Genomic DNA, 25,141 nt, shown 5'->3' with positions numbered 1-25,141 from the left:
ATTTAAAAAATATTAACTATTTAATATTAAAGGAGAAAAATGAATATTCTTCAAAAATTAAATGACTCTTGGGCTGGCCCCGTGGCTTAGCGGTTAAGTGCGAGAGCTCTGCTGCTGGCGGCCCGGGTTCGGATCCCGGGTGCACACCAACGCACCGCTTCTCCGCCCATGCTGAGGCCGCGTCCCACATATAGCAACTAGAAGGATGTACAGCTATGACATACAACTATCTACTGGGGCTTTGGGGGAAAAAAAAATTAAATGACTCTTCCTTTTTTCTATTTGATGTATCTTTTCTCCATAAATAAGATTTCTCATTTCATTGTGGCAAGTCTCAGCATTTAACCATTCAGTGTTCTTAATTCATTAATGGAAATGACAGTTTTCTATATGGACACACCCACCAAAAGGGCTCCCTGATACAAGTGTTTGTTCGTGAAGCCCTAAAATCTTTATTTGGTCTTTTAATTTATTAAAAAAGCATAAGCAACACACACTTTTTTAACTGGGAGGAATCTTAGTGTTTAAATCCTGGTCACCTCCAAATCACTCAGGGCGAAGGAAGCTATGGCTCATCTGCTGTCTCCTACCTAATGGCTTTCATTCCCATCAAACGGATGGATTTCTCACCAGTAGCATCGGGAGAGCTTGTTTCAAATGTGTATTCCTGAGACCCACCCAAATTCAGAACTTTTGGGACTGGATCTCCAAGAAACTTTATTTTTATTTAAACTCCCAGATGATTCTTATGCACCCTGAAGTTTGTGAATCACAGGCTAAATTCTTAACCTCTTCTAAATTCAAAGAGAAGCAGAGACCCCTACAGAACTGCCCAAGTGCACCTTAAACAAACCAAGAGTGTTGAGAGAGTCTGTCCATCTTCTCTTCTGTCTCAAAGTACCTTTTTTGTTTACAACCTTCCCTTAATATTTTGTTTTGAAAATGTTCAACAGAAAAGTTGAAATAATTGTGCAGTGGACACTCATATACTACACCATTAACATGTTATTGCAGTTGCTTTCTCACAAGTCTATCCTTTTATCCATCTCTCTGTTCATCAATCCGGCTTATTTTTTTAGATGAATTTCAAAGTAAATTTTAGACATCAATAGCGTCTAATTTGGGATGGTGGTGACTTGAAGAATAAGAGGGCAATGAATCCTTGTAGCCCTTGTGAAAACACAGTGGCCTCATTTTATGGGACAGGATTGGTAGCTGCTTGTCCTTGGCAGGACATTTGGAATGCATTTAATCAAAGACAGAAGGATAGCTTTTGCTGGCTGCAGACAGCCCCCGCAGAGTAGTATCTACTTGTCTCTATTCATTTGAATGGGAGCTTTTGTTTTGTTACTGGAAGAAGAAAGGGAGGTTTGGGGCCCTGGAGAAAGGAAGATAAATGTGGAAGCAGATGGCAGCAGTAACCCCTCCCCTCTTCCATGGGTTTTGAGCCCCTAATGGAGAGATGGCTTAGAGGTTGAGGTTTCCTGGTTTAGTGGTTAGCAGCAACATTTCAAGTCAGACTGCCTAGGCCTGCATTCCAGCTGCCCCTGGCTGTTTGACCTTGAATATAATATTCATCGTCTTTGCCTCAGTTTTCTCATCTGTAAAATGAAAGTAATGATAGTACCCACATTAAATTGTTGTGGAGAAAATATGTGTGACTGACACGTATAACTCAATCAACTTCAGCTGCTAAAATATAATGACATTCCTTAATGTTTCCTTAAGTTCACACAAAATTAAAGTATGTGACTGTAGCAGCTGGTGAACAAGAAAGAGACAAATAAACTAAATGATGTTGACAAGTAAGCCTAAAAGGAATTCAGAGAGATGCAGAAGGGAGCAATCCTGAAAGTCCTTCCAGACAACCCATTGCACTTAAAATAAAATCGAATTTCTTCCCTTGCTCTGCAAGGCCCTTCCATCACCTGCCTTTGCCTACATCTCCAACTTCACCGCCTCTCCTCCCTTGCTTAGCCCTAGCCACACCAGCCTTTGGTTCCAGAATGAGCCAAGCTCATTTAGTCCTCAGGAGATTTGCACTTGCTCTTCCCTTTGCACGCGTCTCTCCCCAGATCTTGACAAGGCGTTTGACGAGGCGGTAAGGCCTAGGGGTGGCAGGAGGCGGGGCGGAGCGCGAGAAGGGGCGGGGCGGGGCGGAGTCGGCCGGAAGCGGGGGCGGCGGCCCAGGAAGTGACGGCCCTTCCCGGGGACTTCTGGAGTCGGTGAAGTCCGCGACCGCACCCCTGCGGCCGCTGTGTTCCCAGGTCCTGGGTGATGGAGAACGGAGCGGTCTACGGCCAGACCACGGAGGAGAACCCGGGCCCTGCCCGGGGCGCCCGGAGTGCCCTCGCCGCCTACTTCTTCCTGGGCCGGCTCAAGTGGCATCGGCGCGTGCTCAAAATCTTGCAGCTGGTGAGTCCGCGGCCGGGGCGGGCGAGCTGGGGCGGGGAGCGGGGTCTGGCCCCGGGGCCGCCGGGCTGCGGGCTTGGGAGGCTGCCGAGCCGCTTCTCCTCAACCTGGTTGTTCAGGAAGCGGCCGTTTCCGCACCCCAGTTCCTTCCCTCTCCGCCTGAGGAGGGGGCGTTACCCTCCGGGCCCCCCTCCCGGCGGGCGGCCCCTCTTCCTCAGGACTTTCCCCGCTAGGTCCCCGATGGCCACCGAGCGTGTTAGGCGGGTCCAGGAAATGCGTCGGAGGAGAATCAAGTCCTTCTGCTTCTTTCACTCCTCTCCTGTAGCGCCCTTCGTCTCTCCTCCCAGCTGTTACTCCTGCATTATCTCCCAGAGTGCCTGTATTTAGACTAGGAAGTGCTCTTTATCTTTCTCTGTGTTTTCGGTCTTCCTGGTGCGAGCCCATGGGGAAGTTTAATTTGTTGGATGAAGTCTTCCGATACCACGCATGGCGTTGAGCTGTGTGTGTCCAATAAATTGTCTCCCAAAAGTTTTATATTGACTGGAAAATATTTCCGAATGAGCAATATGTGTGTACGAAGTACAAAGTCAAAAGGACAGCTTTTTGTTGTTGTGTCCAGCTAGCAGAACTAGGGCATGATCTACTTCTCTCTTAATTTCTTTGAGTTTCAGTTTACTTTAGGTAGTTAAGGTACCTTAAACCTATTAGTGAAAATATCAAAACATGTTTGAGATTCAAATTTTAATTCCGTTTACACACATATTGAGCTGCTGTATTCTGTTTTAACCAACGACGAGCAGCATTTTCTGCAAGAGGAAATAGACTGCTTAGAATGTTTAGGGATTAGTTTGTTTTTCTAACCCAGCACAAGTAAAAATAGCAGATTGGTTTCCTTGGGAAGAACTTAAATTCTTAGAACTCAGATAACCAGAACTTACATGCTTAGAACTCAAATGACCTACATTTATTGAATAGAAAAACAGTCAGAAAACCGGCGGTACTTTTTAGCAACCAAAATGATTACATCTGGGGATAATTGGGAAATCACTTGGAGGTAAGTGACAGTGTGGCCTGTGGAACCCAAGAGGGTCTGACCTCTGTCTCTCTCTCCAGCCTTCTTTTAGATAGTTCCACGTTGGCACCCTTTAGCTTCTTACCAAGCATCAGAGGTTCCCTCCTGCCATTGTTCCTGTGCATGGGCTGTCCCTTCTAGCCAGAAGTGCTTCCTTCTGCTCTTTCTCTTGTCAGCTCACACATGACTCTTAGATATTAACTATGTTTCTCTGCCGTAGAGCTAAAATGTCGACATGAATAGAACTCTTTAGAACAGAAAAGAATAGAGAAGAACAGATAAAAGAAAATATTCATCTGAAGCATTCTTACTGCTCAAAAGACATCATCATCATTGGTGCGCTGCCCATTAAATCTCCTGTTTTCAGTTGCCTTTATTTTTCCTTCCTAATAGAAATGGCAAAGCTGAAGTAAAATTTCTCGTTACCTTATTTATAATTTAATAAACTGTAGTTCCATATCTTCTGAATAAATACAGTCAGAAACTTTGGTGGGAGATTTTTTTACTTGGACGCGGAGAAGACGGGAAGATGAATTTGTCTTGCGAGAGTTGTTAGACTGTTCCTGCTTGTTCTCCATCATCCATTAGCAGAAAGAGAGAAAGAATAAAAACTAATGTCTCTTCTTGAAATCTGTTTATTTGTTTATGGGGAACTTGCAGTGTTACAAGAATGCTCTCTTTAATATAGATTTTTAAAAATATTTCTTCATTACTGCCTTTCATTTTGATGGTTGTCTTTTTGTTCGTGCTTTGTTTTCATAATGTCTTATCTCTTTTGCTTTGTTTTCATAATGTCTTATCTCTTCGTAACAGTATATTACAGGAGTTATGCAGAAAGTCCCAAGAAAGTTATACATGAAGTAAATTAAAACTGTCATCCAGCCTGGGGCAACAAGCAAAGTCTTCTTTCCCTTAACTCAAATTCTGCCTTTAGGTTATTTCACTTTAGATGATTTATTTTTAAAAATTAAATAGAATTACAGAGCTCCAATAAGAAAACAATAGTAGGGCCGGCTCCATGGCTTAGCGGTTAAGTGCGCGCGCTCTGATGCTGGCGGCCCGGGTTCGGATCCCGGGCGTGCCCCGAGGCACCACTTCTCCGTCCAACGCGAGACCGAGTCCCACGTACAGCAACTAGAAGGATGTGAACCTATGACATACAACTATCTACTGGGGCTTTGGGGGGGAAAAAAATGAATAAATAAAATCTTTAAAAAAAAAAAAAAAAAAGAAAACAATAGTAATGGAGAAACCCATAATCAGTAAAGGAGGTTCTTTAACAAGAACCTTTAACAATGCAAAACTCGATGACATTTTATTCAAAATGTAGTGCATTTCTGTGTTTGGGTACGTTATTCTAGACCCATAAATCTTTATCAGAGTCTCAAAGACCCCCAAAGAGAAAGGAACCTTGCTCTAAAACATATAAACCAGATACTGTGTACCTAGGAAATTCTTAGATTAGAATCCTAGGAGGTTGAATTAGATTTCCTCTGAGGTTTCTTTCACTTAAGATTTTTGCAAATCTCTGAGGCTCTGTGGGGAGTGCTGTTACAGAGCTGAACACAGAAGGAGTGGAGAATGGAGCCTGCAAACACAAAAGAGGAGGTTAGAGATAACAGAGCATAACTGATCTTGAGTTAAACAGCTGTGTCTGCCATTCAGATATGACCTGAATTTTGTCAAAGGCTTGTCTGAAACATAAGCATCCCCTAACTCTCACCTACCCTTGCAGAGCTGAAGAAGAAATACTCAGCTGAGAATTCAATGTAACGGGTCATTGCGGTCCTAAATTTATACAGTCAGTTTATTTATTTATCACATTATTCTATCCTTAGGTTGGTCCTTAGGCCCATATTTTATTTTGTGAGTTTTTTGTTATTGTTATTTTTGAGGGAGTTTGTTTTCGTTTGAAGGGTGAGAATTGACATTTGGCAACCTAATGCTAATAAGCTGGTGCAGTGATCTAAATATGTGTAATATTCTCTCTGCAACGAGGTGACGTTGTGGTTAGGGCACCAGTTGAATGTCCTGATGGCTGCACGCTACTATGATTATAATGGCTCTTCAGGCAAGCAGTTTTACAATTCACCAGTGATTTAAATTTATTAAATTATAAATAATGTTACTCTGTAAGTGCCAAGAAACAAATTACTTAGAAGCAATTTATATTATGTTGGTGCTCTTTTCATTATTTAAATGTGAAAATAGGTATGTACTAAATTGAAAAGCTCTATTTTTACCTTGAGGAAGATCCGTAATGTCAGCAAATTGTATCTTTGAACCTTTGTGAGAGTAAATGTTTGCCTAAGACTAGGGAGGCGTAGCCTGACGGCTTTGTTTACTTGATCCTTACATATGACTACAAGGTTTTTAATAGCAAGTTCATTAATTCACAAATTAATATAATTTTGTAGATGGAGGCTTATAATTAATGGCAAACATTAAAAAGTTCGTTTTATGAGAAATTTTTTAATAGTAGACTTAAAGACAAATAATGACGCATTAGTATTTAATATAATGACTGTTCATTTTAAAGAAGACTAAGTTTCAGAAAAGGTAGTGAAACTGAGGGGGAGAGAGGCACTGGGTAGTCATTATCTGAATGTTTAAATCGCCAGAACTGTGAGTAGTCATCTTTCAGTCACTAAGACTTCCCAAGTGTGTTGATTCTAGCAAATTGGTTGTAATGTATCATGTAACAGCAAAAGGGAAATGCACAAAACTAAGATTGTAACTTCAAAAACCCAGTCTTACAGGGAAAACCTACACAAACATACATGGTTGTAAAATGAGCTTAATAAAGTGTTTTATGGGAGGAGCAAGTACAGAGGGGGAGTCAGAGACCTGGGTTCTTGTCTGTGCCCGGCTAACCTGGGACTTAGCCTGTCAGAGATGAATTCCATCATCTGTAAACTTAAGGGTGGGAGACTGTATGCTCTCCAAGGCCCCCCCCTACTCTGAAAGCTTGATAATTCCCTTAATTATATTTGGATAAAATTTTATGTCACTAGAAGGAGCCGCATTGGATTACATTTGTTAGGCAGTTAGCTTAATATTCAGTAAGCAGTATTTGGTATAATGTCTTCATGCTATTGAGAGCAGAGCTACTTACCAGAAAATAATAATTGAGCCTTTTAACTTATGGGTTACATTCACCCTTATTTCCTTACCCAATTCAATGGCCTTATCTCTTTTCCTATCCTTAACCCACTTTGGTGTTTAATGCTGGTGACCACCCACTTCTCGAAATTCTTCTTTCCCTTAACATTTTTTTTTCTTTTTAATACAAAAAAAGTGTCTGCTTACCAAACAACATCAACTAAAAAATATGATTAAAATAAAATAAGCCACATTTTCCCCTCACATTCTCACGTTTCCCAGCATCACTGTTTGATTAACAATTTGGAGTATGTTTACTTGCTTTGTAAGTTTTCCTAGGAAGTGTGGGACTTCTGTGGTTTGCTTGTCTGGTGCTGCTTGCTCTTTCCCCTCCTACTCCTGAACTGTGATATTCCTTCAGGCGCCACCCAGTCCTCCTTTCCTCCTGTCTTCTAGCCAACTAAACCAGGCAAGCAGTCCCTGTTGCCTTCATGCAGAAGTCCATGCTCCTTGGCCTGATCTTCACACAACCACACCCAACTCCTTAACCATTTTCCTCATCACTCCCCATCCAGTTAGGTCAGTTGCCTTATTATCCCTTTTGGACTTACTGTGCAAATTCTTGCCTTCATGAATCTGTTTTTTTCGTCCCCCACTTGGAATATCCTCTGCCTGTCCAGATTTTATGTCTCTTGGCCCTGGTTTGAATCTTTCTTTTCCTTTCATCCTTCTCCAGTTACTCTTTGTTCAGGTGGAGGCGAACATTTTCCTGGGATTTCCTGAATTTACATGTAATGAATGCTCAATAATGAGGTATAAAATATATTGTTTTCTTATTGTTTCTTCTACATTGGTCTTGTTGCTCTGTCATTACATGTTTCCATACATTTTACAGTGTTGGATACATAACACTCATATAACTTAAAAAAAATTCAGGTATAACTGACACAACGTATTAGTTTCAGGCGTACAGTGTAATGATTGGATATTTATATATATTGTGAAATGATCACTTTATTTTGTACTAGAGACTGTATGCTGCTATGGGAAATTATAAAGAAATCAGAGGTGGGGGGTCAGGAGAAAATTTCATACTGAATATAGCTTGTATTGCTAATTTCTTGGTCTTCAACTGGGAATAGGATCTAGTCAATGTTCAAACTTGATATTACACCTCCTCAATCTCTTAGGATGTCTGTGCAGACCCGGCCTCTTAATACTGCTCTGAGTCTTAAGGTCAGTAAGAATGACTCCAGTTAATAAGTTTGGAACAGGACTTGTAATGACTTGACACTGACTGCTTTGGACCATGCTGGATCCTGGCCCTTTCTTACCGAGAATAGACAAGCAGTCAGTACCTATACTACAGATAAGATTTTATTGTCATACGGTCTACACAGATGAATGTTCCTGATAATCTGATTACAGTATTCCCCCTTATCTGCAGGGGATATGTTCCAAGACCCCCAGTGGATGCCTGAAACCACAGATAGTCCTGAACCCTACATATACTATGTTTCTTCCTATACATACATATCTTTGATAAAATTTAATTTATAAATTAAGTACAGTGAGATTAACAAGAGTAACTAATAATAAAATAGAATAGTTAAAACAGTATACTGTAATAAAAGTTACCATAGATTTTAGCAACCTCAGCATACGATTTTTTTCTTAAGTTAAGAACTTTCACCTTTTCACTTAAAGGAAGCACTTTATGGTTTCTCTTTGGCATATCCGAATTGCCAGCATCACTATTCTTGCGTTTTGGGGCCATTATGCAGTAAAATAAAGGTCACTTGAACACAAGCACTTCGATGATGTGACAGTCGATCTGATAACCCAGACGGCTACTAAGTGACTAGTGGGCGGGTAGCGGGTACAGCATGGATATGCTGGACAAAAGGATGATTCACGCCCTAGGAGAGGCGGAGTGGGACTGCGAGAGATTTCATCAGTTACTCAGAATGGCACACGATTTAAAACTTATGAATTGTTTATTTCTGGAATTTTCTATGTAATTTTTCAGACTTCGGTTGACCATGGGTAGCTGAAACTGTGGAAAGTGAAACCGTGGATAAGGGGGGACTACTGTATTGTAATAAGAATGGTTCAAGGTCAAACCCCAATTAGACTTTTAAAGATTTATTTATTTATTTATTTATTTTTCCCCCAAGGCCCCAGTAGATAGTTGTCTGTCATAGCTGCACATCCTTCTAGTTGCTGTATGTGGACGCGGCCTCAGCATGGCCGGAGAAGCGGTGCGTCGGGTGCGTGTCCGGGATCCGAACCCGGGCCGCCAGCAGCGGAGTGCCCGCACTTAACCGCTAAGCCACGGGGCCGGCCCCCAATTAGACTTTTAGACTGATATCTTCTCCCAGTTAATTGAGTAACTGATACACCTGAGGTGTATCTTGCAAATTTCTTGTAGAGAAACTCCTAAAACTTGGACAAGATTTAACATAGAGACAAGAATAAAGCAAATGGAATATTAGACATTTAGTATTTTATTTTACTATAGTCATGTAAAAACTCATCCTATAATTAATTACAGGAGGTTAAGGAAGTACCTTTACACGATGGTCTTCTGGGATTTGTCACTTTGTGTCCTGTAGTGTGATGATTGAGAAGGACTCACCTAACATCTGTGTGAAGGAAGTTGTTTAGGATATGCCTCACTAACTTACAGGAAATCATAGTGATAGGATCTATTTTCATCCTTACATAGAGTCTTTTCAGCGGTGGGGAAAAATGAATTTTGTATTGCCAGTAGCAGGGGGGAAATCCCTTAGAGGCTTAGATACCAATTTAGATTTGACCTTTTTTTTTTTTAACTTTTTATTTTGAAATAATTATAGATTCACAGGAACTTGCCCCCCAAAAAATGTACAGGGAGGTCCCATGCACTTGTGTGTGTGTGTGTGTATGCACTTCTGTGCAGTTTTTGTCACATGTGTATCTTCCTATAATCACCAGCTCAATCAAGATACAGAACTGTTCCATGACCACAGGGTTCCCTCATGCTACCCCTTTACCACACATTTCTCCTCTTCCCTGGCCACCACTAATTTGTTCTCCATCTCTATAATTTTTGTTATTTGAAGAATGCAGTATAAGTGGAATCATGTAGTATGTAACCTTATGAGATTGTATTTTTTTCACTTTGCATAATTCTCCGGAGATTCATCTAGGTTGTTGCGTATATCACGTTTGTTCCTTTTTATTGCTAAGTAGTATTGCATGCTATGGATGTACCACAGTTTGCTTAACCATTGAAGGACATCTGGATTGCTTCCAATATTATGAATAAAATTATGAACATTCATGTACTGGTTTTTGCACAAACTTAAGTTTTCATTTCTTTGAGTTGTATGCAGAATGCAGAAATGCAGTTGCTGGGTCATATGGCAGTTGCTTGCTTAGTTTTTTAAGAAAGTGCGAAACTGTTTTCCAGAGTTGTTGTACCATTGACCTATTTTTGATGAAATTGTTTTGTAGGATAAAATTTTTATTATATACCATGAAATGTAACTGTTGATTTTGGTAGCAGTGTTGTTGCCGTTAATATATCTGGTTGTTTTTACTGGCCTGACTTGAGTGAGATGGCATTTCCCAATAGCTTTGACTTCGGTCGTCAGTCATTTTGATGGTTTTAACAGTCAGAAAGCAATTCCCTCAGCTTCCACAAAACCCACACAGACTGCCCCAGTGAACCTCTCTTCTCTCTCTTCCCTCCTATTGCTAGAGAAGAGTTAGTCCCAAAGCAGAGCCCTGAATCCTACCTTTAGTAGCCTCTTTTCTTCTTCTCTCTTTAGACCCACCCGTTTTACTGGTTTCTGCCTGAGCATTTAAACATGCCCAGTTCTCTCTCATCTCGCAGTTCCCTTCCCTTTCACCTCGTCCACTGCTACCCTATCTGGCCACTCTTTCGAAACCACGCTTTTTGCCTATGCTCTCTCTATTCCACTGCCTTGTCTTCCCCTCACTTCCCAATATACAGTACTGTAATCTAAGCTTCCCTACCTGACTGTACTAAAGTTGTCTTGCTGATGTCACCAGCAACCTTCCTGTAGCTCAGTCAGTTGTGTTTGTGTTGTTCTTACCTGACCTCTGAGTGGCATTCAGCACTCTTGATTACTTGCTCTTCGTAGAAATACTTGTTTCTTGGTCTACTGCCCCTTGGACTGCTGCTCCTAATTGTCGTTTGCTGGTGTCTCCCCGTCTGCATATCCCTTAAACCTCAGGGTTCCTTAGAGTTGTGCACAAAGCCAACTTCCTTCATTCTGGGCCATCTCAGTGGCTGACTCCCACATCTTTATCTCCACCTCGGACCTCTCCCCTGAGCTCCAGACCCGTATGCTCATTTGCCTCCTAGACTTCTCCACCTGACTCTTCCACAGACCCCCTCAAACACAGCATATTTAAAACTGAATTTTTTCTCTCCCTAGCACCCTTGCCTCTTAAAAAGAAAAAAACAACTTCTTTCTGCAGTGAGGAATCAGTATTAATACCACATACACAACAGTGGGAGCACAGTTAAAACCCACTTGCATTTAATTGAGTTGCTGAATTAACCCGAAGTAACCATTCGCCATTCAATGCAAGGTGTTCTGACTCACACCTGTCTATCACAGAGAGCTAGGTCCCTCTTGAGCACTCTTACCTCTGTCATCAGTTGACTTGTGTTTATTCCCATACTGGTTTATACTAATTATACTTTTTATGGTCAAACCTTTAATTAAATATTACACAGACTAAAATTGAGTGTGAAAAGGAATTGTTTCTATGAAAACTAAATTGAATGCTTTGGAAAGATCAAAAAATAAGTTACTAAAATCTTTGCTATGGAATTAAGTAAGAGCAAGGCAACAGTAAAAGGCTGGTAAAACTAGTCCAACTCTAGGAGGATTCTTCACTCTGCTTCTCAAGTGTCCAAGATCTCTCTCCACTTCAAATAACATCAGTCTGGAGGTGGTGGTCCTAAATGATGAAAGTGAATAATGCAGAAAACATGAGGGGGGTTCCATCAGTAGGCTCATACTCAAAGAAGAGAAAAGATTGGTGAATAAATGTGCCTTTTTTTTAAGTGAAAATAAAACGTTTAAGTACATATGTATTATCTTGTTTTCTAATCTGTTTGTATTCGCCCTGTCTGATAAGGGCTTCTACAGCTTCTTTCAGTGATTAGCTACTTTTCTCTTCTATTACTACTACCCCGGTCACCATCTTTCCCCGATCTACTTTAGCGGAAGCTGAATGTCCGCCCCAAGTTTTGCCCTACCTCCAGTCCCTTCCCCATATTGTAGCTAGCGAGAACTACTAAAAGCATAAACCTGATCATGTCACCCCTTTGCTGTAAAACCCTTAAAATCTAGATTCCTTAAACTAAAGAGGACATTTAGACCTGGCCTCTGCTTACTTCTCTAGTCTCATTTGATCATTTTTGTGCTGCCATCCTCCTTCCCTCAAACTCTTTCCCTCAACACTTTAGCTGTGTTAACTCAACTTGCTTTCAGAGTTCAGTTGGGGGTGGGAGGGTGCTATGTTCTTTCACCTCTAGGTCTTTCTATGTACTGCTCCTCTGCCTGGAACTTCTTTCCCTATCTTTCACCCCCAAAACTGACCCCACTGTCTTTCAGGTCTTAGCTTTCCTTCAGGAAGTCTTTCCTGACCCCTAAGTTGAGTGCCTCTTCTGTGTCCTTTTTTAACAACACCCTGTTTTTCCCCTGTTCTAGCATTTAGCACACAGTAGTTAATTATTTGTATGCAACCAGATCTTAAGTTCTGTGTAGCTGGGGTGCATTCAGTAATCTTTTTTTCCGTAGTCTCTACTTTTATAAATATTTGAGTGAACAGATGGTATTTTCTGAATACTGTAGGTTTCTCTGGAAAACACTTCAGTAAAATGTTTTGTTTCTTTTGTAGGTGCTGTCTCTGCTGGCCTTCATCTGTGAAGAAGTCGTGGCGCAATGTACTTTGTGTGGAGGACTTTACTTTTTTGAATTTGTGAGCTGCAGTGCCTCTCTTCTGAGTCTGCTCATACTGATCGTGTACTGCACTCCAGTTTATGACAGAGTCGATTCTGTAAAAGTCAAGGCATCGGTAAGCAGGAAAAAATATAATCCCTACATTAAGAACATAGCTGTTTTGTAATCATGTCTAGTTTTATTGTTCAAAGTAGTAATACTTTCAAAACTCAGTTAACGTGAGAAGACACTATCCATTGTTCCAACTCTGCCTCGAAGCAGCTGTTTTCCCCGCCAAATGGGATGATGATAGAAGGGGAAGGTGAAATCAGAATGAGTGACAAACACTGCCAGTAGTTTATGGTGGTGGGTTAATCTAATTCACATTAGATATTTTTTAAAACCTAGGATTTTGTCACTTTTGTAATTTTATTTATTTATTTATTTGTTCCCCCAAAGCCCCAGTAGATAGTTGTATGTCATAGCTGCACGTCCTTCTAGTTGCTGTATGTGGGACTCGGCCCCGGCATGGCTGGAGAAGCGGTGCGTAGGTGCGCACCTGGAATCTGAACCCGGGCCGCCAGCAGCGGAGCGCACGCACTTAACCGCTAAGCCATGGGGCCGGCCCGGATTTTGTCACTTTTGATTTGTCACATTTCAGAGTGTCCCTCATTGATTCTACAGTTATTCATTGTGTATCTATTAAATGCCAGGCATTATGTTAGACACTAGAGATAGAGTAATGAACTAATGTGATATATTTCTGGAGCTTTTAAATAAAACAGCCTGTAATTGTACCTATTTTGTTTTGATTTTATTATAAAAAATTATCTATAGGTGAATTAAGAATGCATTTGCTGAATTCATTCTTTAGAAGTTTCCCATATAATAAAAGTGTACATAGGAATTTTATTTTTACAAAATTGGAGATGCTTAATTTTCTAAAGACTTAGTCTGCTGATCCTATGTTTTTATTTGAGCCTAGTATGGATTTGTGAGATGACAGATGAGATAATTCACATAAGTCCTGCATTTAAGGAAGAAAGAATTGAGCCTTCTTCAGTAGCATTTGAGTTAGTAGTAGTGATTTGTGAAGAATTGTACTTGTCAGGTTTCACATATGAAAGAATTCACATCTCTGAGGGAAAAGATAAAAATTAGGGTAAATTTTTAACTATTAAGAATAAGAGATAACAAGATAAATACCAAACAGTAAGATTCTATTATTATTTTAAGTTAATGAGAAGCAAGCATTGGGTCATATATTGATTATACACCTAAGATATTTACTTATTTCTGTATAGTCTTTTGTACCTCTTGAATTTTGTACCATAGGAATCTGTTACCTTCTTTTAAAAGAATTAAGTTTAAAAATTAAAAAATAAAAATTTGATACCAAACAGTTAAAAAAAAAACTTTGAAAAACAAGTAGAGTGAATCAAATCCATCAAGTCTTTGGTGAGCACATACCCGCAGTTCTTGGTACAGCCAATATGGGACCATTCCGTTATCTTGGCAGATAATAGCTGCTGTCAGTGCGAACTGTGTGCCAGGCACTTTACATGCTGGATTTAGAATCCTCACCCCTTATGCTCCATTTTTCTGTTGAGGAAACTTAGGTTCAGAGTGGTTAAGTAACCTTTCCAAAGTTACACAGCTAGGGTGAAAGTAAATTGAGATTTGAACCTAGGAAAGCCCTCACACTCTGCATTCTATCATGTGGCCTAGATAGAATCCTGATAGAAGCAATGCCCTAGCAACTTTAGATGCTGTCACAGCAAATATCATCACAGGAATCTCTGTATAATGGTGACAACAACAGAACCCATATATTTTATGAAATATGTGTTAAGAAGAGGATGCAGAGACTACCTTAGAATTTCTGTTAATTATATTTGTGATCTTTGAAAGTTCTTCCTTTTTACAGATAAGTATATGATAAGATTTGGACAAGGTAAAAGTTCACTAGTGTCTAAGCTGGTTGATTTGTAGCTTGAATGTATAAATGTATATTTTAAACATTAAAGATTGAAGCTATTTTTTCGTTTCTTATCTCTCAAGAGTAAAACAGTATCATTATCCATGAAAATATTTTTTAGAAATGTTTAGGTTTTACTTTAGTACTGCATCTGTAGTATTTAAGAACATTGATCTTTTTGACAAGACACAATGTTATAATATTGTCCAGTTTAGTGTAATGGTCTAAACAAAATGTAAAACACTTATTACATCAAACTTGAGTATTTAATAAGTTATTTTAGAGTGAATACTGATTTTAAAATACTGGAAAAAAAGAAAAATAAATCAGTCATTTCATCCTAAAACAGCTTTGTAAATATTTTACTGTATTTCTTTTGAGTCTTTTGTTTCTATTCCTGGGTGATTTTTAAAATTTAAAATAGTTGTAATCATAGTGTATATATATTTTACTTTTCACCTAACATCATAAGGATTTCATATTTGTTTGAATGGCTTAAAAATCACTTTTACTGTCTGCATATTAATATACTTAAATTTTAAATATTTTTTCATGAACAGAGGTTTTCTGTTTTAGAGAAAACGTATATGTGTGGTGGTGATGGTGGTGGTGGTGGGGGTGGTGGTGGTGTCTAGGGAGGAATGACAATCGTTTTGAAGAGAAAACCTTTTGTAGCCCATGCTTTTGGGTGAGATTCTATCAAGAATAATAATAACCAGGGCCGGCCCCATGGCTTAGCGGTAAGTGTGCGCGCTCCGCTACTGGTGGCCCGGGTTCGGATCCTGGGCGCGCACCGTCACACCGCTTCTCTGGCCATGCTGAGGCGGCGTCCCACATACAGCAACTAGCAGGATGTGCAACTATGACATACAACTATCTGCTGGGGCTCTGGGGAGAAAAAGGGCGAAAAAAAAAGGAGGAGGATTGGCAATAGATGTTGGCTCAGGGCCAGTCTTCCTCAGCGAAAAAAGGAGGATTGGCATGGATGTTAGCTCAGGGCTGATCTTCCTCACACACACAAAAAAATAACGATAACCCACATTTATAGGACATTTACTCTGTGCCTGGCACTGATCTAAGCACTTTCCGTGGGTTAACTCTAATCTTTAGAATCACCTATGAAGAAGATACTGTTATTACTCCTATTTTGCAGATGAAGAAACAAAGGCACACAGACATTATAATAGTTACTAATTCAAGGTCAGATAGCTGGGAAGTACTGTAACTGGGATTTGAACTCAGGTAGTCTGTCTCTAGAACTCATGTTTATTGAACGCTACAGTATTCTGTCTCAAAATGATTGTCTTGTTTAAATACCTCCTTGAATGTACTCCAAATATTAGTAAATAATTTTATATTTATTTATTTTATTTTAAATTTTATTTTAATTTTTTTGTGTGAGGAAGATGGGCCCTGAGCTAACATCTACCAATCCTCCTCTTTTTGCTGAGGAAGACTGGCCCTGGGCTAACATCTGTGCCCATCTTCCTCCACTTTATATGGGACGCCGCCACAACATGGCCTGACAAGTGGTGCGTCGGTGCGCACCCGGGATCCCAACCGGTGAACCCCAGGCCGCCGCAGCGGAGCGCGTGCACTTAGCCGCTTGCGCCACTGGGCTGGGCCCAATAGTTTTATATTTATATGTAACAGATTTGAAATAAAATTCAAAGCAATAGAAAAACAGAAAAAGTACTGCAGAAAAGCACCTCTTTTAGAAGCAAAGAGAAAACCTCTTTAAATTTTTAATAATTGTTAAGTGAATGATTGACAGTATAAGAATTCTGTGTTGGATACTTTTATTGTTATTAGGTTTAGTGGAGATTGCATTTCAGAAAACTCAAAAAGTATCAGACTTAAAACCTTTTGGAGTGGCTATCATTTTACCAGTTTCTCCTCTGAATCAAGTATGTATGTCAAGCACTGTTTTCAGTTGGCATGTGAGAGAGCCTTATGAGGTAATGCCTGAGCGAGCACTTGGACACCCAGGAAGAACTTCATCGCTGTAAGCTGCCTTACTATGAGATGTGGAAGCATTTGTGTAGTAGATAAGCTCATTTTGTAGTAGATAAGCTCATCGTACAAGCTCATTTCCCACTTGGAACAATTGAAAGCAATACGTTATTCCAGAAAGCTCAAGTCTCTAAAAAAAAATACTATTGGAATAATTTTATTTAGTTAATGATGGGTGGTTCTTTTGATTCTCTCTTTTTCAAAGTGCTTTCAGAGCACTGAAGTACTCTCAGAGAGGCCATCCTAGCATAGACTACTTTGAAAGGGAATGAAAATGCTTTTTTTTTGCTGGAGGTAAGATGGGATTTAATAAATCCTTTGGCTTTGATCATTTTAATATGTCCTAGAGATAAAGAGGATGCACACACACACGTGTGGAATTTTGGGGGAAATGTTTTTATTTATTAAAAGATTATCTTGTGATGCACTCTCTGAATATGCCCTGTCCAAAGTGTGGATAGTGTTCCTAAAAAAAGGCAAGTCATTAAAATTTTTTAAAAGTAAAAAACTAAAACATTTGTTTCATCAACCTAACCATACTGTATTCTTTATGTTTTATATGTCTGTATAGGACTTCTATATTATGTTGGGAACAGGATGTGTGTTTTTAGTGGCGTCCAGCATTTTTGTTGCCACACATGACAGGACCTCAGCTGAATATGCAGCAACTGTAAGTACCTTGTATTTTTTATCTTTGCTTATTTTTGGTTCCTTAGAAATATGGAATTTGGAAAGGACTTGACAAGTTATACAATTTTGGAGAGTAGTTTGTCTTTTAACTTATTTTTTAGTGTTATTTTGAATAGAAGACCTAAAAGCAAATAAATATGATAGCCTTAAAAACCTAGAACTTGTCTTTAGAATTTGACTGAGTTTTATTAACAAAAATCCATTTACTCTACATATGAACATGTTATTGCTAATGGGAGTGGTAGAATTGACTTTATCATCTTATATTTCTCCACTTTTCAGTTCAACAAAAACACACCTACATGCCAGGTGTCATTCTAGGTGTAGAGAATACATAGGAGAAATGATCCAAAGGTTCAGCCTAATAAAAGAGATAGATAAGTAAACTTTTTATCTGAAATCCTTGGAGGCCAGATTTTTTTTTTTAGAATTCAGAATATTCTGCATTTTAGAAAGCTAATACTGTACATATACTATGTTATATCACACCTTCAGAGGGCCTGGGACAGCACCCTGTAATCCAATATATTAATATTTCTGAAGCATATAAATATTCACAGTAAAAGGAATAGGTAAAGACTGTAAATAGTTTTACCTCATGTCAATTTTGAGCCAAGTAAATCATGAAAACTTTTGAGTTTTTGTAGATTTTTGGATTTCAGAGTTGCCAGTCAAGGATCATGGACCTGAATTGGTACCAGTGTTGTGAACATGAACTAACAGCTGGATAACAAATCCTCTTGCAAGTCAGCTGGTTTCCAGTTAATACTTTGTTCATAACAAAATTGAAATTATAATTAATTGAGTTGTCAGCTAAAAGATCATTAAGACTGCTTTTTGTGCTAGAACAACTTGAAAGGAGTTCAGAGAATTGCATGGCTGTGGTATATCTACCTATTCATGTAAGTATGGTTTCTTAGCACTTACATGTATAAAAACAAAACGTGGAAATAAAACCAATGCTGAACCTTGACTCATGCTAGCAATAAGTAATATTTATCCATGGATAAATGAACCAATTGAAGAGAAAGTCAAAGTTTAAATAGAGCTTAATGGTTAATTTCAGTTTATATACATATTTTTGCTGTAGAGGAGTATGATAGGGTGATCACTAAAATACTTTCGAGTATAAAAATGTATAACTAAAATACTGTGGAAGAAGTGAAATGGAGTTGGGGGGAAATTGAGTTCAAGGGGAAAAAAAGCATGGCATAAATTTTCCAGCTATTACCGTATGATTTCCTTCATTAAGTAGTAGATAACAAAAATAAACAAACACATAGAGACAGAGATTGGATTGGTGGTTACCAGAGGGGAAGGGGGTAGGGAGGAGGGCGAAAGGGATAATTCGGCACAAGTGTGTGGTGATGGGTTGTGATTAGTATTTGGGTGGTGAACATGATGTAATCTATGCAGAAATAGAAGTATAATGATGTACACCTGAAATTTATACACTGTTATAAACCAATATTACTGCAATAAATGAAAAAAAAAAAAAAGACCAGCACTGCTCCCCAAGGCAAGGGGGAAGTCCAAGAGAAGAAGAAAAAAAAAAAAGAGCTTGTTTATGTGTTTTAATTAGTTGATGTGTTAGATTGCTATAGTATTTAGATTTCATTGGATATATTTAAGAGTGACTGGTAGTTTAAAAACTCAATATTTATAATGTGCTGGAAATTACCTTTTGCAACTATTTGTTATGAAAAACTTTATAGACTTAAATGACTGAGGGAGTCCATTTTTCAAAAAAAATTGTGAAGTATGTGAGCAAAAGAGTGGAAGATCATTTGTCTGGATTATATGGGATAGAGGGCCCTGCATGGACAGGAGCTCTCTAAGGTGGTCAGAGGTGGCTTCACAGACAAGGTGACATCTGGTCTGTTTAATGTATTCAGTAAGTTTGCCAGTCAAATAAGAGGATAGATGCCATCAAGCCAAAATAAAGACTCCAGAGGGGAGAAGAGACTTGGGTTTTAGGGGGGTGGAATTGATAATTAAATTTAGGTTGGCTGTGTTGGGAGCACCCAGGTGAATTAATGAATTTGGGGCTCAGTTTGCTTTACTGTGAAATGAAACAGAATGCATATTCTTTAGGGTGGAGGGGTTGGGTATGAAGGGTCAAGAGACTGCAGCCGACTACAACAAAATGTTGAAAGTCATAGAGATGGAGTGTTAGAGTTGGAAGGGATTTTAGCCATTGCCTACATCAATTTTCTCTCTCTCTCTTTTTTTTTTTAATGAGGAAGATTGGCCCTAGGCTAACATCTGTTGCCAATCTTCCTCTTTTTGCTTGAGGAAGATTGTCCCTGAGCTAACATCTGTGCCAGTCTTCCTTTATTTTATATGTGGGACACCGCCACAGCCTGGCTTGACAAGCAGTGTGTAGGTCCATGCCCAGGATCCAACCCCGCGAACCCCAGGCCACTGAAGCGGAGTGCGCGAACCTAACTACTACGCCACCGGGCTAGCCCCTGAATTTTCTCTTTTTACTGAACGCTTCTTTGGCCCCCGTTTCCTTAAGGGTTTTGCTAGTAAAGAAACTAAATTTGAATCATGGTCTTCTGTCTCTTGATGGAATTCTCAAAATGTTTGATCATATGTTAGGATACAAGGAAGTGATATAAGGAAGTGATATAAGGAAGAGGAAGTAGGTGGTGGCGTCATGTTGTTGTGTCATTACAGTGTGACAATTAACTGGAAAATATTTTTTAGGTAATTTAACCTAAAAGTATCTTCAAAATAGTATTTCTGTTTTGATATTAATAACTTCTTCTATTTTCACCTAAACTCATCTGCCTACTCACACACATATTTCGCTTGTCTGTGGGTTAGTCTAACATTGCTAATAGTCCTGTGTTTTGTATCATTTTATAGGATTTTATTTTTCATCTATTAACCTTAGTTTTATAGATTGGCACCTCACACATACATGTGCACATATAGACAAGACGTTTGTATTTTGTGAGACTGACTAATAGCCATTATTGTAGAAATATTTTTTATAACTTTTTTCCATTTTTTGATGACCTTAAAAATTTTTTTGCCACTGAAGTTAAGAATACTGTGTATAAGATAAAATTGATAAATCATCTGCCTTATATGAAACACTTTCATAGCCAAGAAGGAAATGTGAGATTTTATCCCAAAATTCCTCATATAACCTTTGCCCTTTTTCCTCCTCAGGTGTTTGGATTTCTTGCAAGTTTTATGTTCCTGTTTGACTTTTGCACTATGGTCTATGAAAAGCGACAGGAGTCCCACCTGAGGAAACCTGAGGCTGCCCCCAGGGCCCTCACTCAACCACTTACTTCGTAAGGACTCTAGGGAGCAGGGGTTACAGAGGGTAGCGACTACGTGGTGCCTGAGCGCTGACAGAAACTCTTGTAAAATTTGTGTAATTGTTAAACCACTTCTTTTGAAGAGCATGGGGAAGGGCAGGAAGGCAGTTTTATCAATTCTGGACTGTGTGCCAGCCCCCACAAATTAGGCCAGAGGGTTTTTTAATTTTTTTTTTTTATAACAGTTGAACTTTTTTTTTTTGGAGGTGCAGATGGTTGTTTCTTGAAATCACATAGCTCAACTGATGATAAGTTATTCTGTCATTGTTACTAAGCTTAGCTTTTAAATTATGCTTTATGGCTGTATAAACAGCATGATTAAGTTCATACATTTAGAAATTGTTTCATTTTAAAATTAATTTGCTTAGCTATGAGTTTGTTTTTTGATGATTAGATAAAATTTAATGTATATTTAAGAGATCAATATTTAAAATGTTGGTCTAGGTTTTTTTTCCTTAAAATATAATACCTAGGCTTTACTGTATCTCACTCAGCCTTAAAATTATATTGTAACGTTTTAGAATAATTACTATTAACTCTTTCTGAGATCTTTTACAGCCTAATAGAAAATGTATGGTAAATGTTGGTATTTTATATGTATAAAAGCAACATCATCAGCAACCCCATGTTTATATTGCACTTTGATTGCTATTGATATCACGTAAAAAAAAAAGTAAGATTTTTATATAACACAGAAAAATGGAAGAAACTGATATCAAGCCTAAGGACCAAAGATAGGAAAGATAAACTTTTGGCTCAAAACAGTGAAAGTAATTATAAAAGCAGGCTCTGACCACTTACCAAGGGTCTGAAGAGATGATGAGTTATACTCTGAGTTAGAAAATGGTCTGTTTCCCTTTTGGCATATGATTATTTCTGTTGAGGTTGATACAGCTCTGCAGGTCCCCTTCAGTGTTTTCTTTGGAGCCAGTGTTCTTTTTAAAACCCCAGTCTTTGATTTTTCATCTATTTGAGATGCTCCCTTTTCTGTCTCCATATCAGAATGGTCCATACACTGCTTTGTCATCTGGCAGAGGTGGGCCTCTGGCTCTGACTCTTTCTTGTCAGCAGTTATATTTGGGTGGTCCAGGATCTTGGGCCCTTTTAATTGCATAGAGTATTTAGCAGGATCTTTAGGTTTCTTGTTCCCACATAGACATTGCTCTAGTTTCTCTTTAGAGGAGACCTTCTTAAGAAAGTGAATATCTAGAGAATCCTGCCCAGGTTAATACTGTTGATGGTGTAAGGGAGTAGTCAAACTATTTGTAACCAGTTCTGATAATTTGGAAGAATTGTCTGTTGTTGGTAGGCTGTCTTAGAGCCAGCCAGCCAGAGCACTTGGGATAGGACCTTTCTGACCAAGTGATTCACAGACTATACATTTCTTGTTCTTGTAGATTTTTGATTCAAGACTCTAGTGTTAAGGCAATGAGCCCATGCGTCAGGTCCTTCAGTACTTTGGTGGAGGTCCCTGGGCTAGGTTTTCTATGTGAAACAATGGAATCATGTTTCCAGTGAGACAATTTAATACTCCTTCCTTTTGAAATTTCTCATCTGCCATATGTGTGTTGTAGATGGGTTTCAGCCACATGAATGTGGCTAATTTGGTTCTCAGAAATTGGTCTTTATGGCCAGACACAGCCTCTGCTGTGTCTTACTAACTCAGGATCAGAGTTTGGATGCTAGTACCAGTGGTGATGTTACCACTACCTACTTGGGAAATAAGGAAACCAATCATGGATGCTGTTTTTATTGGGCGTGCCATCTAAGAGAGGAGAAATAGCCTGTGTCTTGGGTACAAGAATAAAGACTGGTTCAAAGATAACTAGGTTAGAGTAGGCAAGCTCTGGAATTTCACATCAGACTGTACCATTGTCATTTTAGGTATCATCTAGACCCAGGTGGGATTCACAGTAAACCATCTGGGCTACCTCAGGGTCCCCACTCTTGCATTGGGCTTATTTGAGTTTGACGGACATGTGCTCAGCTGGCCTCACCCACATAGCATGTTGGCACTGAGCTTAAGCTCTGCTTGTTCTGAGGTTTCTCTTCCATTTGTTTTATTGGTGCAGAAGTGGGCCTCTTAACTGGCCACTTAATCCTTTCCTTTTCAGAAAAATAATATATTCGCTGGTATTTTTGGTCACTCTAGAACTTTTCTTCATGTTGTTTTTTATGAGACCCATAACTGATTAGCTCCTCTGTTCTATTGTAGAAGGAGTTAGGAGTAAAAAGACCATTGTGGTAAATAATAAAAAGTTTAAGGAGAACTTGGGACCAAAACCACTGTTATGTATTGAAAAAAGCAAACTCAATAAACTCAAATTTAAAATAATTTTTTATTAACAGCTAAGGTGAATTTAACTTGTTATATTTTATACAAATAAACTGTTTAGAATGGTTCTTAAAATTTTTAAGGGAAACGCACTTACAATACAAGAATTTTATAATTGCTATACAGTCATGCGCTGCATAACAATGTTTCGGTCAACGATAGACCGCATATAGAACGGTTTTCCTGTAAGATTAGTACCATATAGCCTAGGTGTGTAATAGGTTATACCATCTAGGTTTGTGTTAAGTACACTCGATGATGTTCATACAATGATGAAATCACCTACTGGTGCATTTCTCAGAACGTATCCCTGTTGTTAAGTGACGCATGACTGTACTTAAATTATGTTCTGTTTGGGGACTGGGAAATGTTTTTTACATTGTTTATAGCCAATCATTTTTATATTTATCAGTTTAAATCCTGTGGGTCTTTTTTATCTCTTTCAATGTCAAATTTTGTAGTCTTCTTTTTAAATAAATCCATTTTATTGTCCATACCTTTGTAGTTGTTTAATTATTACAGAAACATGATGTTTAGATGAAAGCTTTCTCCAGAGTTCTAGGAGCTGGCTCTACAACCTTGGTGAGTACCTACGTAGAATACTGGACTGTGGATCTACTCAGGTATGGGGCGTGGGGAGAAAAGAAACAAATCCAGTTCCTACCTATGGGCTGTCCCTCTTGTTGGAAAGTGGAAATACACATTCAAGCAACATTTTTAGGGAGCCATGTATGAAGAGTTACAAAGGGATGTTATGGACCAAACGCCTTTAAGTACTTCCAAAGAAGCAAATTTGGACTCTCCATCACATTTCTCAAAGTGCTAACAATGCTAAAAACAAAATAGGCACATTCTCTTTCGGACTGTTCAATGATTGGGAAAGGGTAAGGCAAAACTAGGGTGGTTCTGGTAAAGCTACAGCTCTTTGTGTAGTTTGCAAAATTCCTGCCTCCAGCCTGTATGAGAATAACAAGGTCTTTATAGTTATCAGGAACTCACTGGAATTTGTACATTCTTCAGAATTTTGTGTTTTCTTTTGATAAAGAGCATTGTATCAATATGCAAATCAATTGCAAAGAGCAGAAAACCTAATTGAGTGGGTCTTAAACAGTAAGGAAGATTTATTTCACAAGAAGTCTGGGTGGGGCAATTCCATGACTGGTAAATTCAGTGGCTTGGCAGTGTCATCAGGGACCCAGGTTCTTTCCATGTTTTTCTGCCCATCTGTCTTCTGCTGTGAGGTTTTTTTTTTTTTGGTGAGGAAGATCGGACCTGAGCTAACATCCCTTGCCAATCTTCCTCTTTTTGCTGAGGAAGATTAGCCCTGAGCTAACATCCGTGCCCATCTTCCTCTATATTGTATATGGGATGCCGCCACAGCATGGCTTGATGAGCGGTACGTAGGTCCTCGGATCCTTCGCCCGGGATCCAAATCTGTGAACCCTGGGCCACTGAAGCGGAGTGTGCGAACTTAACTGCTACGTCACTGCGCCGGCCCGTTCTGCTGTGAGGTTTTTATGTGTGTGTGTGTGTGTGTAAGATCAGCCCTGAGCTAACATCCGATGCCACTCCTCTTTTTGCTGAGGAAGATTGGCCCTGGGCTAACATCCGTGCCCACCTTCCTCTACTTTATATGGGACGCCGCCACAGCATGGCTTGACAACCAGTGCGTTGGTGCGCACCCAGGACCCGAACCTGCAAACCCCAGGCTGGCGAAGCAGAGCGCGCGCATTTAATGGCTGCACCACCTGGGCCGGCCCCTGCTGTGAGTTTTTATCCCCAGGATTGACCCTTTATGGTATAGCGAGACAGTGGCAACGTCTGCAGGCGTCATCCGCTTGCACAACAATGTCTGAAGGCCAGAACAGATTATTCTGTATCTCTCTAAAGTGTTCTTTTTTCACAGAATCCCTTGGGTGCACTTCACCTACTTGTCTTACTAGAAGACATTAAATGCCTATGTTTAAGTCACTTATTGACATGGAGAATGCTACCTGAACAAAATTGGTTGTTAGCAAGAAAAAGGGCTATTGGGTTGGGGATCAACAGTGTCTGTCATAAACATGTTAAGAATTGTGCCCCAGCGGCCCTGTGACTTAGCGGTTAAGTGCGTGCGCTCCGTTACTGGCGGCCCGGGTTCGGATCCCAGGCGCACACCGACACACTGCTTGTCAGGCCATGCTGAGGCGGCATCCCACATACAGCAGCTAGAAGGATGTGCAACTATGACATACA

General features: G+C 39.4%; 1 protein-coding gene across 1 annotated transcript; it reads left to right on the top strand.

The window, feature by feature from the left end:
* The first annotated feature begins 2,211 nt into the window (after positions 1 to 2,211).
* On the top strand, positions 2,212 to 23,402 carry CMTM6 (CKLF like MARVEL transmembrane domain containing 6). Its single transcript, XM_004419459.3, has 4 exons — positions 2,212 to 2,415; positions 12,512 to 12,688; positions 17,115 to 17,213; positions 20,417 to 23,402. Exons 1-4 carry the CDS (start codon positions 2,278 to 2,280, stop codon positions 20,546 to 20,548), a joined length of 546 nt encoding a protein of 181 aa, XP_004419516.1. The 5' UTR covers positions 2,212 to 2,277; the 3' UTR covers positions 20,549 to 23,402.
* The last annotated feature ends 1,739 nt before the right edge of the window (positions 23,403 to 25,141 follow it).

This window comes from Ceratotherium simum, chromosome 5 (assembly GCF_057802395.1).
Source record: "Ceratotherium simum simum isolate JZ-2026a chromosome 5, ASM5780239v1, whole genome shotgun sequence".
Lineage (NCBI taxonomy): Eukaryota > Metazoa > Chordata > Mammalia > Perissodactyla > Rhinocerotidae > Ceratotherium > Ceratotherium simum.
Note: the sequence above shows the minus strand (reverse complement) of the source record. Positions and strands in the feature narration are given on the sequence as shown.